The sequence below is a fragment of the Zootoca vivipara genome, chromosome 6 (assembly GCF_965207765.1).
Source record: "Zootoca vivipara chromosome 6, rZooViv2.hap1.1, whole genome shotgun sequence".
NCBI classification, from domain to species: domain Eukaryota; kingdom Metazoa; phylum Chordata; class Lepidosauria; order Squamata; family Lacertidae; genus Zootoca; species Zootoca vivipara.
The window spans coordinates 88,794,660-88,811,363 of record NC_142589.1 but is presented as its reverse complement, the minus strand read 5'-3'; the positions used below and the strand labels follow the sequence as shown (position 1 = coordinate 88,811,363).

Here is a 16,704-nt window from a genome sequence, read left to right as displayed (position 1 = left end):
GGTGGCCAAAACCTTCCTTCGCGTTGCCTGCTCAGGCGCGTAATGTTTTCCTTGACGCCCCGGCGGCCATCTTTGCAGCGGGCGAAGGATGGTTAACTCTTTGCTGCCGAGTTGTTTTTTCTCGACCAGAGCGCAGATAGAAAGCATGCGGCTTCTCCCTCCATGCATGCAACCGGAATTGCAGCTGTGTAAAAGATAAACTATGGTTCCCTGGGGAATCCATGTACAGTACTGTATTTTGAATGTATGGGGGGGTGTAAGATTTTTTTCTGCCCCCCCCCGCAAAAAAAGCAATAGATAAACTTGTTGGTGATTATTGTTTATTTGGATTTCGTCTGCCTGTCCTATTCTAGAGGCTGAAGATGGGTGGTATAAAACAGTACATTTAGGTCCAGTGCCTGCCTGCCCTGTATCTGAAGATTTTCATTTTAAAACAAAAAAAGATTTTTTTTAAAAAAAATTAAAACATAAGGCAACCAGAACTGTTTGCAGGGTTCCAAATGATGGGACGTTTGGCAGAGAAATGAATAAAGTTGCATGGACTGTTTTGTTATGATACAAGGATATATATATGTTCTTTCACCAAAGGCTGCTGGAATAAGGAGGTGTAAAGTGTTTGCCATCTCAAGGAATGGCCTGGATACCTAGGGAATGCAATCTGAAAGACATTATCAGGTACCTTGACAGACAGGAGAGAAGCTGCACTCAAATTTTCTGTCGGAAACTTCCCCCTTCTGTGATGTATGTAGGATTGCCAGACTCAATAGTGGACAGGACTTCTGTGCCTTTAATTGCCCTGCTCACTTTTGAGTCTGGAAACCTTAAAGAGAAACCAGCAGACCCTTTCTTTAACTTCCAAGCAAAGGATCTGCTGGTTTCTCTTTCAGGTTTCCAGACTCAAAAGAGAGCAGGGCAATTAAAGGCACAGAAGTCCTGTCCTCTATTGAGACTGGCAACCCTAGATGTATGTAGGGTGCTTTGGGATGAGCGTTGGCTAAGGGGCTGGGCAACCTCTAAAGTCTTCAAAGTACTATGCCCTTGGGGGGACTATTGGATTGTCATTTTTATTTTGTGGTTTTATATCTTGATTTTATTCTGTGAACCGCCCTGAGACCCCCCGGGTATAAGGCGGTGTATAAATTCAATATAATAATAATGATGGTGATGATGATGGTTCCTGTACACTTTGTTCTTGGTCTCTCTCACCTCCTTGCAAGGATGGAGTAAGGTGAGGACTCTGTTGCAACTGGATCCTGTCTCCATCCAGTTTAGAACTTCCTGACAGTAAGAGCTGTTGGGCAGTGGAATTTGCTACCAAGGAGTGTGGTGGAGTCTCCTTCTTTGGAGGTCTTTAAGCGGAGGCTTGACAGCCATATGTCAGGAATGCTTTGATGGTGTTTCCTGCTTGGCAGGGGGTTGGACTGGATGGCCCTTGTGGTCTCTTCCAGCTTTATGATTCTATGATTCTCTGACCGATAAGGCTGTAAAAGCCAACCCTTGTATCCAGCAGTGTTCTTTTTGCAGAGGCAGCCTGCTTGAGAGGGAGAATGGCTCTTGTGAACCCTGAGAAACTGGAGGTCAGTGGCACGACGGCCTCCTCACTTTCTAAGGAAGAGCTTTCGTTCAGGTGGGGGTTATCAGCCTCTGACAGCTTTCTACCTGCAAGGAGGTGGGACACATCGGCAACCACCCTTAAGATTGGGTTCGATGAGAGAGAAATGGGTGCAAGATGTCAGGAGTATGGGCAGGAGTCAGGCTCTGGGGCCTGTAGTGCTTTGCAGGACTGGGGCATGCCTCAGCTTGTGCTGGAGAAGCAAGGCGTGGCCACACAGATGAAGACCTCAGCTTGTGCTGGAGAGGCAAGGAGTGGTCACTCAGGTGAGGCCACTGGATACCTCACTGCACCTGGTGGCAGGAGCTGGGAGGGATAAAAGCTCAGCATTTCCCTTCAGCTCTTTGCCACAGCAACGCTATCCCTGCCTGGTTGCATCTGGCCTCTTGATCCTTGCTTCGTGGACCCTTGCCTTGACGATGTCTTGATCATTGCTCCGTGGACCCTTGCCTTGACGACGTCTTGATCCTTCGCCTTGCTTCTTGTTCCTTGAGCCTACGCCTTGATCCTTGTTCCTTGAGCCTTCGCCTTGCTCCTTGACCCTTGGACCTTCACCTTGCTTCTTGTTCCTTGAGCCTTCGCCTCTGCCTTGCTCCTTGACCCTGTGACTGCCTGCTGCTGGACCCTCAGCCCTGCACCTGTTCCTGCTTCTACACCACCATCTTGCCTCTGGTCCTGACGCCCGCCGACCGGACCGTGACACAAGAGGCTACAGGTGGTTTTCTTCCTCTTCCTGTACAAGCTGGAGACACCGAGAGCCAATTCAGACATGGTCGCTTCTATTTTGGACTATTCATGTTGGTTTATCTCTATTCAACTGAGAGTGGCCGCCGAGACCATGTAACGTCAGTCCTGAAAGACCTATATTCCTAGTGTTGGTGCTGACCTTTAAAGCTGACCTAAACAGCCTCGGCTCAGTATTGTATACTCGAAGGAGTGCCTCCACCCCCATCGTTCAGACCGGAAACTGAGGTCCAGCTCCGAGAGCCTTCTGGTGGCTTCCTCCCTGCGAGGTTACAGGGAACCAGGCAGAGGGCCTTCTCGGTGGTGGCACCCACCCTGTGGAATGCCCTCTCATCAGATGTCAAGGAAATAACCACCTATCTGACTTTTAGAAGACATTTGAAGGCAGCCCTGTTCAGGGAAGTTTTTTATGTTTGATGTTTTATCATGTTTTTAATATTCTGCTGGGAGCCGCCCATCTGGCTGGGGAAACTAAATATAGTATCAGCCGGGTAGTATCAGAGTAGTGGTATTTCACCGGTGGCCCGACGGGCGGGCTTCCCACTTATTTTGCACCTCTCATGTCTCTTCACAGGGCCAGACTCGAGTCAATACTAAATAAATATAGTATTATGATTATTATTATATATATCCGATCTTTCCCTCCAAGGAGATGGGAGCACATACATCAGCCCTCCCCGCAACAACCCTGTGAGGTGGGTTAAGAGAGAGTGATTAGCCCACGGTCACTCAGTGAGCTTGATGGCCCATGGGGGATTTGAACCCAAGTCTCCCTCATCCTACTTTGACCTAGTTTGTGAAGATGGGGAGTTTAAAGGCTGCACAACAAGGATGCTAAAACCAATGAGACAGCTGTAAAAGGTTCTTCTGGATTTCTTCTTTAAATAGAAGTTTAACACTGCTTCTAGCCAAATGCAAGCTTCTTCAGAACACATAAGTGCAGACATTCACTCGAGACTGTCTTAATACGATGTGCAGAATTTATTTTTATTTTTTTATGCTACGCCTTCCTGTATAATTTGCAAGCAAATTTGCAAGCAAAACGTCCAGGGCTTCAATCCTGCCCTGTTGGAAAACATCAAAGCAGCCCCACCAGGGGAAGAATCTGGACAAAGGGATCGTGGCCCAGCGCAGCAGGTCACAGGGTGGGGTAGCTGGCATCACTCGCTACACCGCATTGATTGTGACAGCCTTTGGCGAGTCGCATGTAGCCCTTTTCGCCCCAAGTTTCGGACCAGCTGTGGGAGGGTAAGAAGAACAGGTGAGAGCCTCTGCGACAAATTGTTCCAGCGGGGTGATAAGTCTAACTGGAGCCTGGGTGCCGCTATGCAGATGAAGGGGCAGGGATATGCAAATAAAGGAGGCAGGGCTACCCAAACAGGTGGCGCTGCAACTCCCAAGAAGTTCACCACACATTTAAAGCACCACTTCAAACCATCAAGGCTTACCCCCAAAGAATCCTGAGAGCTGTGGGGTTTTTTAAGTGTGCTGAGAGTTGTTTAGGAGACCCCCTCACAGAGTGACAGTTCCCAGCACCCTTTGAAAAAAACTACAGTTCCAAGGGTTCTCTCCACCATCATTATTTAACTTTAGGTACCAGGCCAAAGGATGTCTTTCTTGTTAGGCCTTTGGGCTCTTAATTATATATGCAGTTTCCATTCATCCTTCCTTTCAAAATGCAGGGCGGTCTTTCGGATTTTTATTTGAAACCGGCAGAAAAGAACAAAAACTATGTATGTGTTTGTGGACCGGGGACTCTCCTTCGCTGCAGGTTCCCAAACTGAGGTTAGGTGGGCCATCTGCCTGAGATTCCTTAGTTGTGCTTTCCTGAATTGCAGGGGGTTGGACTAGATGACCTTTGGGGGTTCCCTTCTGCAAAAATGCCAGCTGTCACAATGGCTGGGTTGCACACAGCCCCCCCCCCGCCGGCATCACAAGGCAGCTATATGCAGCCTGCGTTCAGAGACGCAAGAATAATAATATAATAATAATAATTTATTATTTATACCCCGCCCATCTGGCTGGGCTCCCCCAGCCGCTCTGGGCGGCTTCCAACAAAATATTAAAATACAGAAATCCATCAAACATTAAAAGCTTCCCTAAACAGGGCTGCCTTGAGATGCCTTCTAAAGGTCTGGTAATTGTTGTTCTCTTTGACCTCTGGTGGGAGGGCGTTCCACAGGGTGGGTGCCACTACCGAGAAGGCCCTCCGCCTGGTTCCCTGCAACTTGGCTTCTCGCAACGAGGGAACCACCAGAAGGCCCTCGGCGCTGGATCTCAGTGTCTGGGCAGAATGATGCGGGTGGAGACGCTCCTTGCCCAGAGATGAAGGGACAGAGCACTTGATTTGCATGCAGGAAGTCCCAGATTCTAAGCGCACTGGCACCTCCAAGGTAGGACTGGGAATGTCCCCTGCCTGAAGCCCGGCTGCCTGTCAGTGTGGACAATACTCGGCTTGGATGGACCAGTGGCCATCTATTTCTGCCCTTGACTTAGAACCATAGAGGATGAAAGCTTTTATTTTTAGGGAAAAGGTGGTAGAGGTGGTAAATGTGCCAGGTTCAATCCACAGCACAGAGCTACGAAAGACCCCCCCCCCCCCCGGGAGAGATGCTGCCACTCCGTGTATGCAGTACTGAGCTAGATGGACCAAAGGTCTGGCTCGATATCGGGCGTCTTTCTATGCCCCTCGTTCTGCCTTGCCTCTTTGGCCCCAAAGACCTAAGTGTGACCTATGTGGTCTTCGCTGCTCCATCCTCTTAGCCATCCTTTCTCACCTGTTCTTCAGGATCCAGTAATCCTTAATCTTCTTATCTCCTTTGACGGTGCCATAGCCAACTGCCAACATGCCGTGATTCAACACCTGTTCACAGTCCTTGTGGTGAAAGATTCCTGATGGAGGAAGAGTTGCCGGTAAGGGGGGGGGGACGACAGGGGTGCAAAACAGAAAATGACGTGACGTGAGTTCATGCCCTGGCTTGTGCACAAGTCCCTGGGAAAAGCCCCTCTCTCCCTCCTCAAGAAAGAGGAGAAAACAAAATTCTGCAGGGTGTATGATATAATCAGAAGTGGACTTTCAAGTGTTGTAGGAATTTAGGGGTCGGGTGACCCAGAAAACAATCTAATAATAATAATGCTAGATGGCGCTGTGGTAAATGGGGCAGGAGGCAAGTTACATTTTAGCAATACAGACAGATACAAGTCTATAAGGAGTGAAACACTTAAAGTCTTGACATTTCCAGTATAGGATATATAAAAGAATACACAGCTATAGCTTTCTTTTTATACATTCAATAACATAACTTTTCTATAAGACCATAGTTTTATTGGATCAGAAAAAGGATTTTAGGTCCCCAAGATCTTTTTGGGAAGGAATGCTTTGACGTGGAGATTTAGCCAGGAGGGTGAAGGGTGGAAATACCAGTGTTGTGAGACCCTATTTACTTAAGGCATTTGCATCTATTTGGAGAGATTGTAAGGGTGCTTAGGTGAGACTTGTGCAAAAGGGAGGTGGGGGTGTTTTCCGGAGACAGTCTGGGGTCAAGTGGGGATTATTCTTCCTGTTGAGCAATCTCTGGCAAGGAGAAATGGCTCCTGTCAGGTCAAGGCACCGTTCCCCTCTCTGTCCATCTGTGGACCTACAAGTGTATGGCGTTCAATTTACTACAACACAAGTTTCTGCAGCACCCCGCGCAAGGCCAAAATTTGGCACCTTGCCTTCTGTTCCGCTCAATTCACTATGTCACAGTTGCGACACCCTAGGCTGCAGGGGCCACGGGACACGCTGCCCCGGATCTGCCTCTGATGTACAGTCCATTCAACTTCCAAAACATTCAGAAACCAAAGCACAGCTTCCGATTGGCTGCAGGAAGAATCAGTGGCCAAAATGGAGGCTGGAGAGGAGGAGGGGGCCAAGAGGCAGAGTTCAGGCTGCCAAAGAAGCCAGGGAGTCTCACCCTCCTGCTGCAACCACCTAAACTCCACGCTGGTCTCCCAGGACCAGAAGAGGTAGGAGCAAAGAGAGGGGAGCAAAGAGAGACAGCGCGAAGAAATCTCAGATTACTTGGAGAGGAGACTTAGGGAGCCTTAAGTCCTCGCAAGTTCCTCACCTGCTGGGAAGAGTTGTTGTGCTCAGTAGTCCTGAAGCTGTTTTGTTTCTTTGAATAAAGAGTTAACTTCACTGGCACCTTGTGAGTTATTGCTGACCTGATCCCGCCAGGACATACGGACGGGAGCACGGCCTGTCTTCCTATCGAAAAACGTTAACTTACCCGACTTGTAGAACATAAAGCTACTTGCGTCCACTGCGACGGAAACTGGGCCCACCTTCGCCACAGCTCGTGCCAGGGCTGTCTCGTTCTTCTTTGGGATCTTGACCCTAGAAGTGCACGTGGCCGCTCGGTCGGAGGCATTGAACCGACAGGGCCCATCCTGCCAAGACAGAGCCATTGGGGACGTGAGCTTTGGCTGAGCGTCAGCTCGCGCCTCGCGGTTGCAGAACAGGAGGTCCCTGCTCCCACATTACCTCAGCCTCATAGGGATAGGTCCTCTCCGAGTTGATCCCCTTGTTAAGCCAGACGTACTTGAAGGCCCAGTTCATGAACCCGCCGTTGCACCCTTTGTTTCCCTGCTTCCAGGAGCAGTCAACGAGGTTCTGTTCGCTAAGCGAGACCAGCTTGTGGGTCTTCTTGAAATGCAAGCCTTCGAGGGCACCCGTGGCGCTGAACGCCCAGCAAGACCCACAATCGCCCTGCATTGAAAATAGGAAGGTGTTTGATCCAGCGGTTGGGACCTGAGTTAGGGGCTATCTCTCCTAAGGACGCTGTTGAAGTGTAGGTGAGTTCCCACAAGGCAAGACACAGCGATAACAGCAAGAACCTTTATTGAACTACATAACTGGGAAACAGGGGCAAAGCAACCGCTTAAATAGATTCCTGGAAGGTTGAGCCACTCCCAACGTGATTGGCTGTCTACACTTCCAAGCTGCGAATCACAACTCAAAGAGTTCAAGGGCCAATGGCAGAGGCCCAAATCCTGAAATGTTTTGTGATTGGACATCAAGTATCGAATCAGGAGCTCAGAATCCTTAGTCCAGACTCAAGCTCAGGCAAACACAGACCACTGAATACATAACAGCTGTAATTTTCTGGACTCCCAGGGCTGCCCAGTTATAGTGCAAATTACTATTTCAGATTATTAAAGGACATTGGTAAATTTCCCAGATCCACAATTAGCTGTCCCTATTGATATTGGCTTTGCAGAACTGTTTACAACTCCTGATCGGTGGATGAATAGCATTTTTTCCACTAATCTGCTGGCTATGACATATTAAGATTGATCTCAATTCAGACTTTAAATATACATTGTCAGTGTGTCCTCTCAGTGCTGCCACGCAAGTTTTAAGGGAAGTTAGTTAAACATTCGAATGAGCTTATAGGGAAGGTCTTTTGTAGGACACTTAACAGTATACTAGAATTGGTATATTAAAAGTTTTGGTCGATAGACTTATAGAAGATGCTTTGATTCCCAAAAGCACACTGTTTTTTGTCTATTAACCTTTTTAATGTTCTCTCTCTCTCTCTCTCTCTCTCTCTCTCTCTCCAACACCAGTCTGTTCAGCAGAAAACACAATCACCTTGGAAGTTATAAATCCATTTAAAGTGCTTGTTCTTAACAGTGGAAACTAAACATTGTGGACACTCAATGCTGGCCACAAATGAAGCCCTGTAAGACTGAGACCACCAGCTGGGAAGGCCAGCTGATAATTGTGAAGATCTAGTATTGGGGGGCAGGCACGACCACCACTGCAGGGGGGTCCCTGCCTCCTCTCTCTCCACACAAAAGCCCTGTGAGGGTAAGGCAGGCTAGGAGATAGCAAGGGACCGACACGTGGTAAGTGAGCATTTGAACCCCAGCCTTCCAGGTCCAAGTCGAACACCATAACTGTCAACCCTCCCTTTTTTGCGGGAAACTCCCTTACTCCAAGCCCATAGCTGCCAAGTCTCCCGTTTTCCCCGGGAAATCCCCGTTTTTCCAGCTGTTCCCAGATGAAAAAACGGGGTTTTTTTGTTTTTCCCCGGTTTATTCTGGTGCGGCGGCCATTTTGGAACTGGGCGGAGCATGCTCAGAAGCGACTTTTGATGCTGCTTTCCCCAGTTCCAAAATGGCTGCAGTGCGACTTCTGGCGCGGTGGCCATTTTGGAACTGGGCAAAGCAGCATCAAAAGTCACTTCTGAGCATGCTCCGCCCAGTTCCAAAATGGCGGCACCGCTACTTCTGATCTGCTATTTCCGCCGGGTCCCTTATTTCTCTGACAGCAACTTGGCAGGTATGCAAGCCACAGCTGTCAACCTTCCCCTTTTTTGCTGGAAATTCCCTTATTCCAGCGCTGTTTCCCGCTACTATCCTGGATTGTTAGATATACCGTAGACTGTCCCCAGGACAGGTGAGGCTGCTGCTGATCCCTTATTTACAAATCCAAAAGTTGACAGCTATGGCGAACACTTCCAACTTGATGCCCACTCACCTGGTCTTTTATGGGGGTGACATAACCTTTGGTGCGCCAGTCTACATGTTTGGGCGTCTCGAGGGCGTCAGTATCTTCGAAAAAGGCCTCGTCTTCACCATGTTCTTCAGCTATGTCCGAATGGAAGCCGTTCGGCTTTTGGTTAAACTCTTCTCGTGTCTGGGAAAGAAGAGCAGAGTCCACATCAAAGCTTCTTTCCTCCCCTTAGAGATGCTGTTGGCTTGTGGCCTGTGCGGTGGGTAGCTAGGAGTTGTTTTCTTCCTCCCAAAGAAAAGGATATAAGCATCTTACTGGACCACAAGCTTAACATGAGCCCACAGTGTGATGCAGCAGCAAAAGAAGCTAATGCTATTCTTGGCTGCATCAACAGAAGTCTAGTGTCCAGATCAAGGGAAGTAAGAGTCCCACTCTATTCTGCCTTGGTCAGACCACACCTGGAATACTGTGTCCAGTTCTGGGCACCACAATTTAAGAAGGATGTTGACAAGCTGGAAGGTGTGCAGAGGAGGGAAACCAAGATGATCAAGGTTCTGGAAACTATGCCTTATGAGGAGCACTTAGAATAATAGAATATAGAGTTGGAAGAGACCACAAGGGCCATCCAGTCCAACCCCCTGCCAAGAAGGAAACACCATCAAAGCATTCTTGACAGATGGCTGTCAAGCCTCTGCTTAAAGACCTCCAAAGAAGGAGACTCCACCACACTCCTTGGTAGCAAATTCCACTGCCGAACAGCTCTTACTGTCAGGAAGTTCTTCCTAATGTTTAGGTAGAATCTTCTTTCTTGTAGTTTGAATCCATTGCTCCGTGTCCGCTTCTCTGGAGCAGCAGAAAACAATCTTTCTCCCTCCTCTATATGACATCCTTTTATATATTTGAACATGGCTATCATATCACCCCTTAACCTTCTCTTCTCCAAGCTAAACATACCCAGCTCCCTAAGCCGTTCCTCATAAGGCATTATTTCCAGGCCTTTGAGCATTTTGGTTGCCCTCTTCTGGACACGTTCCAGCTTGTCTGTATCCTTCTTGAACTGTGGTGCCCAGAATTGGACACAGTACTCCAGGTGAGGTCTGACCAGAGCAGAATACAGTGGTACTATTACTTCCCTTGATCTAGATGCTATACTCCTATACACTTGAAGGAGCTGGGTATGTTTAGCCTGGAAAAGAGGACTGAGAGGAGATATGAGAGGAGCCATCTTCAAATATCTTAAGGGCTGTCACATGGAAGATGGAGCAAGCTTGTTTTCTCTTGCTCTGGAGGGTAGGACTCAAGGCAAAGATTTCAAATTACAAGAAAGGAAATTCTGGCTAAACATCAAAAAGGACATCAAGAAGATAGGTAGAGCTTTTTGACAGTTCGGAGGTGGTGGACTCTCCTTCCTTGGTGGATTTTAAGCAAAGGTTGGGTGGCCATCTGTCATGCAGGCACTTATTGAGATTCCTGCATTGCGAGAGGTTGGAATAGATGACCCAGGGGGTCCCTTCCACCTCTACAACTCTATGATTCTATGCATGGAAGGTGGATGCTATCGTCCTTCCCCAAGGAGGAGCTTGACTACAGCAATAACACAACCCATCTGGAATTAATGCAGAAAAGTCTGCCCAATGTATGGACCACTTACCAAGTCACCAAGGTGGTTCATGCCCAGATTATAGCTGTACATCCCCTGGGATGCCTCTAAGTTGTGCTCTTCAATAATCTGTAGATTCTTCTCCCACACAGCCCTCCGGAAAGGTTCTTCCTCCTGCAAGGAACCCAATAAAGAGTTTGGACTCACTCACTGGATCATAAAAAAAATCCTTCAGTAGCACGTTAAAGACCAACTAGGTTTTTATTTTGGTATGAGCTTTCGTGTGCATGCACACTTCTTCAGATACACTTGAAACAGAAGAGCCAGACCCTTACGTATATACAGAGGGTGGTGGGGGTGGGTGGGAATAGGTGATGGGCTAATAGGAGTGGTAAACCTGTTGATGGCTGTTAACGACTGTTGATGATGTCATCAGCAGTCGTTAACAGCCATCAACAGGTTCACCACTCCTATCAGCCCATCACCCATTCCCACCCCCACACCCTCTGAATATAAATAAGGGTCTGGCTCTTCTGCTTCAAGTGTATCTGAAGAAGTGTGCATGCACACAAAAGCTCATACCAATATTTTATTTTATTTTGACAGGCGGCTCAGCAGATTGAGGTTGAATCCTGATAAGACAGAAGTACTCTTTCTGGGTGACAGGGGGCAGGGCACTCCCGGGTCCTGAATGGGGTAACTGTGCCTCTGAAGGACTAGGTGCACAGCCTGGGAGTCGTTTTGGACTCACAGCTGTCCATGGAGGCGCAGGTCAATTCTGTGTCCAGGGCAGCTGTCTACCAGCTCCATCTGGTACTCAGGCTGAGACCTTCCCTGCCCATGGACTGTCTCGCCAGAGTGGTCCATGCTCTGGTTATCTCCTGCTTGGACTACTGCCATGTGCTCTACGTGGGGCTACCTTTGAAGGTGACCCGGAAACTATAACTAATCCAGAATGTGGCAGCTAGACTGGTGACTGGAAGCGGCCATCGAGACCACACAACACCATTCCTGAAAGACCTACATTGGCTCCCAGTACGTTTCCGGGCACAATTCAAAGTGTTGGTGCTGACCTTTAAAGCCCTAAATGGCCTCAGCCCAGTATACCTGAAGGAGCATCTCCACCCCCATTGTTCTGCCGGGACACTGAGGTCCAGCTCCAAGGGCCTTCTGGCGGTTCCCTCCCTGCAAGGTTACAGGGGACCGGGCAGAGGGCCTTCTCAGTGGTGGTGCCCACCCTGTGGAATGCTCTCCCATCAGATGTCAAAGAGATAAACAACTATCTGACATTTAGAAGGCATCTGAAGGCAGCTCTGTTTAGGGAAGCTTTTAATATTTGTTGAATGATTGTATTTTAATATTCTGCTCGAAGCTGCCTAGAGTGGCTGGGGAAACCCAGCCAGATAGGCGGGGTATAAATAATAATATGTTGTTGTTGTTGTTGTTACTAATATTATTCTCTGGAATGGCACTCTGCACATGCTTGGTAGCACATGAATTCCCAAGGTGGCGGAATTTCAGCAGCACGAGGACACTGCCGGTCTTAGTCATGCCAGAGAAAACTCACCTCGCTGTATTCTTTAGAATGGGCTCTCTTCCAGTCTCCCCAGGCTTTGTCCAGGGTCGGATCCAGCGCTGCGCTGACAGTCCTCAGCAACACCAGCCCGGTCAGTGCCATTGCCGAGATCGGAAGCATGTTTTTTACCTAGGAAAGCAATGCCTAGAGTCATAAGCAGTTGCCTTGTGCCAAGTTAGAAGATTGGCAGTGCCAGATTTAGGGGGTGCAAAATATGATGATGATGATGATGATGATGATGATAATAATAATAATAATATAGCCATATGTGGTGGGAAACAATTCATAACGAACTGAAAAAAAGTTTAAAAGTATTCCCCCCCCCCAAAAAAAAATCCAGAGTGCTTTTTGTTGGGAATAACTCAGACAGAAATTCCCAGATGTCAAAAAAGTTTATTTACAGCATGCCACTACTGCAGCCCATGTTTTGTTAGCCCCCAAATGGAAAACAAGTGAGGTCCCAACTAAAGAAGAATGGCAACTGAAACTGATGGAATATGTGCAGCTTGCAGACCTAACATATAGAATAAGAGAGCAAGAAGAACATACATTTAGAGAAGATTGGAAAACGTTTGTTGAATATATGGGGGGAAATTGTGTTTATTTGAAAACATGGGCATCATTAAGACAAATTCAACAGTGTGAATAAGTTTGGATGGATGTAATAATGGAATACTGAATGGTTTAGTTTACCATAATGCCTAATAAAGGTTTGGTAAGTAGGTTTAGTTTATATAAAATGCGCAGGGGTTTCTGTTGTGCAAAATGTACCATGGAAAGAGAGGAAGGGAGCCATTGATATATTAAGGTTGAAAAACACAAAATTAATAAACATTATTTAAAAAAGCAAAGTAGTAGTAGTAGTGAGAAGAAGAAGAAGAAGGAGGAGGAGGAGGAGGAGGAGGAGGAGGAGGAGGAGGAGAAGGAGAAGGAGAAGGAGAAGGAGAAGGAGAAGGAGAAGGAGAAGGAGAAGGAGAAGGAGAAGGAGAAGGAGAAGGAGAAGAAACCTATATTTATACAGGTACCTACTGAGAAGATCCATTAAAAAAGCAAATGTGAAAATTCATTGTGAAAATAATAAATATTTTTGGAGGAAAATACCACATTTTATACTCTCTTCAGGGCATCCTATTACCGGAGTCTGTCCCTGCCATTAGTCCATTGAGCTCAGCATTGCCTGCACTGGCAGGCAGCAGCTCTACAAGAGATGGCAGCGGTACCTATTTGTCTCCTTGCACTTTGAGGTGCTTTTGAACTGCTAGGTTGGTAGGAGTTGGGACTGAGCAATGGGAGCTCACCCCGTCACAGGGATTCAAACCACCAACCTTCTGATCAGCAAGCCCTAGGCGCTGTGGTTTAACCCACAGCGCCACCTGTTGTGGGTTAAACCACCTGAATGAAACCAGCGATAAAATATTCCTTTGCCCGTAATTAAAATACATAGTAAGAAAAAAAACATCCATAATTAAAACTTGCAATAAATTTATAAATAGACAAGTTCATTAACCGTTAAACCAATCAAAGCAGGATAAAAAAACATTTGAAGAAATAAAACAGTTTTTGACGGATTGGTTGCAATATCACCAGATACATGATGTGTTTAAGGAAGATAAAAAGAAAAAGGGGTTTCAGACAGTAAGATCTAGGTTTGAGATAGAATGATTGGATGATAAGAGGATAATATGATCGAAAATGTATAAATTACTATTGGAATGGCACACAATGATTGAGGATGTCAAGGGGGTGATGATACAATGGGTTAAAGATTTTGGATATAATATTCAGCTAAAATCTTGGGAAAGGTGGTGGAAGGAAGGCATTAATTTTACGGCATGCAGTGCAGTAAATAAAATGTTATGAAAATGTTATGAAAATTATGTAAAATGTACAAGACAAAAACCAATGAGTGTTGGAAATGGAAGAAAAGGGAAGGTACCTTCTACCACATGTGGTGGACTTGTAAAGAGGCAAAGGCTTTCTGGGAAATGGTATATAATGAGTTAAAGAAAATGTTCAAAAATACTTTTTGTCAAAAAAGCAGAAGCCTTTTCACTGGGTATAGTGGGTGAAGAGATACCAAGGGAAGAGAAAAGACTGTTTATGTACGCAACAACTGCGGCAAGAATTCTTTTAGCCCAAAAATGGAAACAAGAAGACGTACCAACGAAAGAAGAGTGGCAGATGAAAATGATGGACTTTGCAGAACTGGAAAAACCGACGAGGAAAATCCGAAACCAGCACAATCAAGTATTCCAAAAGGACTGGAGCCCAAAGGTATGTATGGCAGTCTGATCCCCCCCCCCCGCCCGCCCCCCGCTCCAAAATACTTTGGTCCCACTCACACCAATCTTACCTCTCTCCCCACTGAAGGATTTAAAGAAAGCTTCTTGTTTGAAGACGAAAATGCAGGAGCCCCTTTTATAAAGAGGCTTTATAAAGTCCTTGGAAAGGACATATCCAATGGAGCTCTCATCCCACCCCCTCCCAAAGAAACCACAACATCTCAGAGATGAAACGGCGAGACTTTGTCACAAGAAGAAAAGTCGCCAGCGGAAAGGTTGGGTCGCTGGGCTCAGCAAAACATAAAACTCTCCGGCTTGCACATTTTCGTTTCTAAGAAAAACGAAAGGGGGAAGTTTTGCGTTGTGGTGTGTGTCGCCCTAGCAGTTTAAAGGAAAACACGTTTGCCGAGCCTGCGTGGGCGATGCTGCTGGTGAAATCTCTCTGGCGGTCACAGGGCAGGGTTTTCATGGCCCAGTACACCTGCTTCCCCTTTCCGGTCCTAGCAGATCAGCTAGAGAGCTGCCTTCCTCTTGTTGTCGTCGTTGGCACCTGTCTGTCTCGAGAGACGATGGAGTGCATTTGGTTCATCTAGTTCAGCATTGTCCACACTGATCGGCAGCGATGGCTCTCCGGGGTTTCAGGAAAGCTTTTCTCCCAGCCCTTACCAGGTGACAGGAGCGAGCCAGCAGTACACCGAGCGAGAGTTAGCTTTTTATAAGCAACAACAGGATCTGCATAGGAGTGTCAGACCTAATGAGCGCAGCAACTCATCTTCAGCAATTATTGCCTCCATGAGGCAGTTGCTGAGACTGAAGGTCCCTGCCTAAGTTTCTCCAGTTTCTCCCAAGCAATCTGAGACAGCGCCTGCTTGAAGCTAACTTCTCTGCCCTTTTCATGCCTCTCCTGGTACTGGGAGACCAGAGGGAAGGGGAGCTTTTTACAGCAGGAGGGTGAGACCCCCTGGCTTCTTCACCAGCCTGACCAATCTCTGCCTCTTGGTCCCCCTCCCTTCTTGCCTCAGCTTCTGCCTCTGATTCTGGACTTCTCTCTGCCACCGACTCTTCCCGCTCACTAAGCCCTGTTCCCTCAGCAGCTTCTGACACATCCTCCTCCTCCTCCTCCTATGAGTGTTTCACCTTAGATCATATGGGAGGTATTGCAAATTCGCCATCTTGGAAGGTTGGTGACTGGAGTCTTTGTTTCCAAACTCTGCAAGAGCGAGGATTTGACTGAAGCTCTCCAGGAAAACAGATCCAGGCAAAATGGATGCTGGGAGAGAGAGAGAGAGAGAGAGAGAGAGAGAGAGAGAGAGAGAGAGAGAGAGAGAGAGAGAGAGACCTTTGCTTCCAGGTCTGTAGGAATTATTTCATATTTTGTAAGTTGCTGAGCCTATGCCTTGGACTGGCATATGTGTTATGGAACTGTTGGATGTACCATTTTATGCTTTTGTTTTTGTGGAAAGTTCTACGAGTAAAGTTTTGAATAAACTTTTGGGCCTTGTTTTATTTCCAAAAAGGAGCCAGTTACCATAGGAACACAAGGGAACAACAGAGAACCAGCACAAGCGACACTGTCACACACACACACACACACACACACACACCCCACGATGTATATTAAGTAAACTAAAACACCATCACCTGACCCCCCCATCTACTTCTATCCCCCTCTTTCTTCCCAATGTCTCAACAAATGAAACCAATTAGTAAAAATGTTATGAGAGACATTGCATATATTTCTGTAAATCAAGAAAACCTTGAATAAAACAAACAAACAAAAAGGAGCCAGCTTTCATGCAAACTGTGCAATATTGATATCTGCATACAGTGGTACCCCTACTTACAAATAACTCTACTTACGAATTTTTCTACTTACAAATGGAGCTCTGTCCGCCATCTTGGATGCGGTTTAGATAGGATTTTTTCTACTTACGAATTTTTAGATAGGGTTGCTTCAACTTATGAATTTTTTCTCCCAGTGCATTCATTCCTATGGGATTTGACTTACAATTTTTTTCGACTGACAAATGTGTGTTCGGAACACATTAAATTTGTAAGTAGAGGTACCACTGTATATATAGTCAGCATGACTCGTAGACATTTAAAGCCCTCTTCTCCATGAATTTGCCTAAATCCTACTGCCTCCTGTGGCCGTGAGTTCCATAGTTCGCTTTGTGAAGAAGGGGTTTCATTCACCTGCCCTGAATCTTCCAACCATCAGCCTCCGCTGCTTACAACCCTTCTTAATAAAAAGAGCAACCTCAGTGCAAGATATGGTCATTGCCAGGGTGGAGAGAGGTAACCAGGGTTGTGCCCCCCCCCAGCAGTTTTGGGCTCCAGCCCCAAGCAACCAGCGTGAACAGTGGTCAGCGATTATGGGAACTGGAG

The 16,704-nt window shown here is 46.9% G+C and overlaps 1 protein-coding gene across 1 annotated transcript; it reads right to left on the bottom strand.

Moving 5' to 3' along the window:
- Positions 1 to 3,318: 3,318 nt before the first annotated feature.
- LOC118087467 (procathepsin L) lies at positions 3,319 to 14,725 on the bottom strand. Its single transcript, XM_060275371.2, has 8 exons — positions 14,388 to 14,725; positions 12,026 to 12,163; positions 10,510 to 10,632; positions 8,883 to 9,041; positions 6,882 to 7,106; positions 6,628 to 6,787; positions 5,134 to 5,248; positions 3,319 to 3,594 (listed from the first exon to the last, which is right to left on the bottom strand). Exons 2-8 carry the CDS (start codon positions 12,152 to 12,154, stop codon positions 3,495 to 3,497), a joined length of 1,011 nt encoding a protein of 336 aa, XP_060131354.1. The 5' UTR covers positions 12,155 to 12,163; positions 14,388 to 14,725; the 3' UTR covers positions 3,319 to 3,494.
- Positions 14,726 to 16,704: the final 1,979 nt, after the last annotated feature.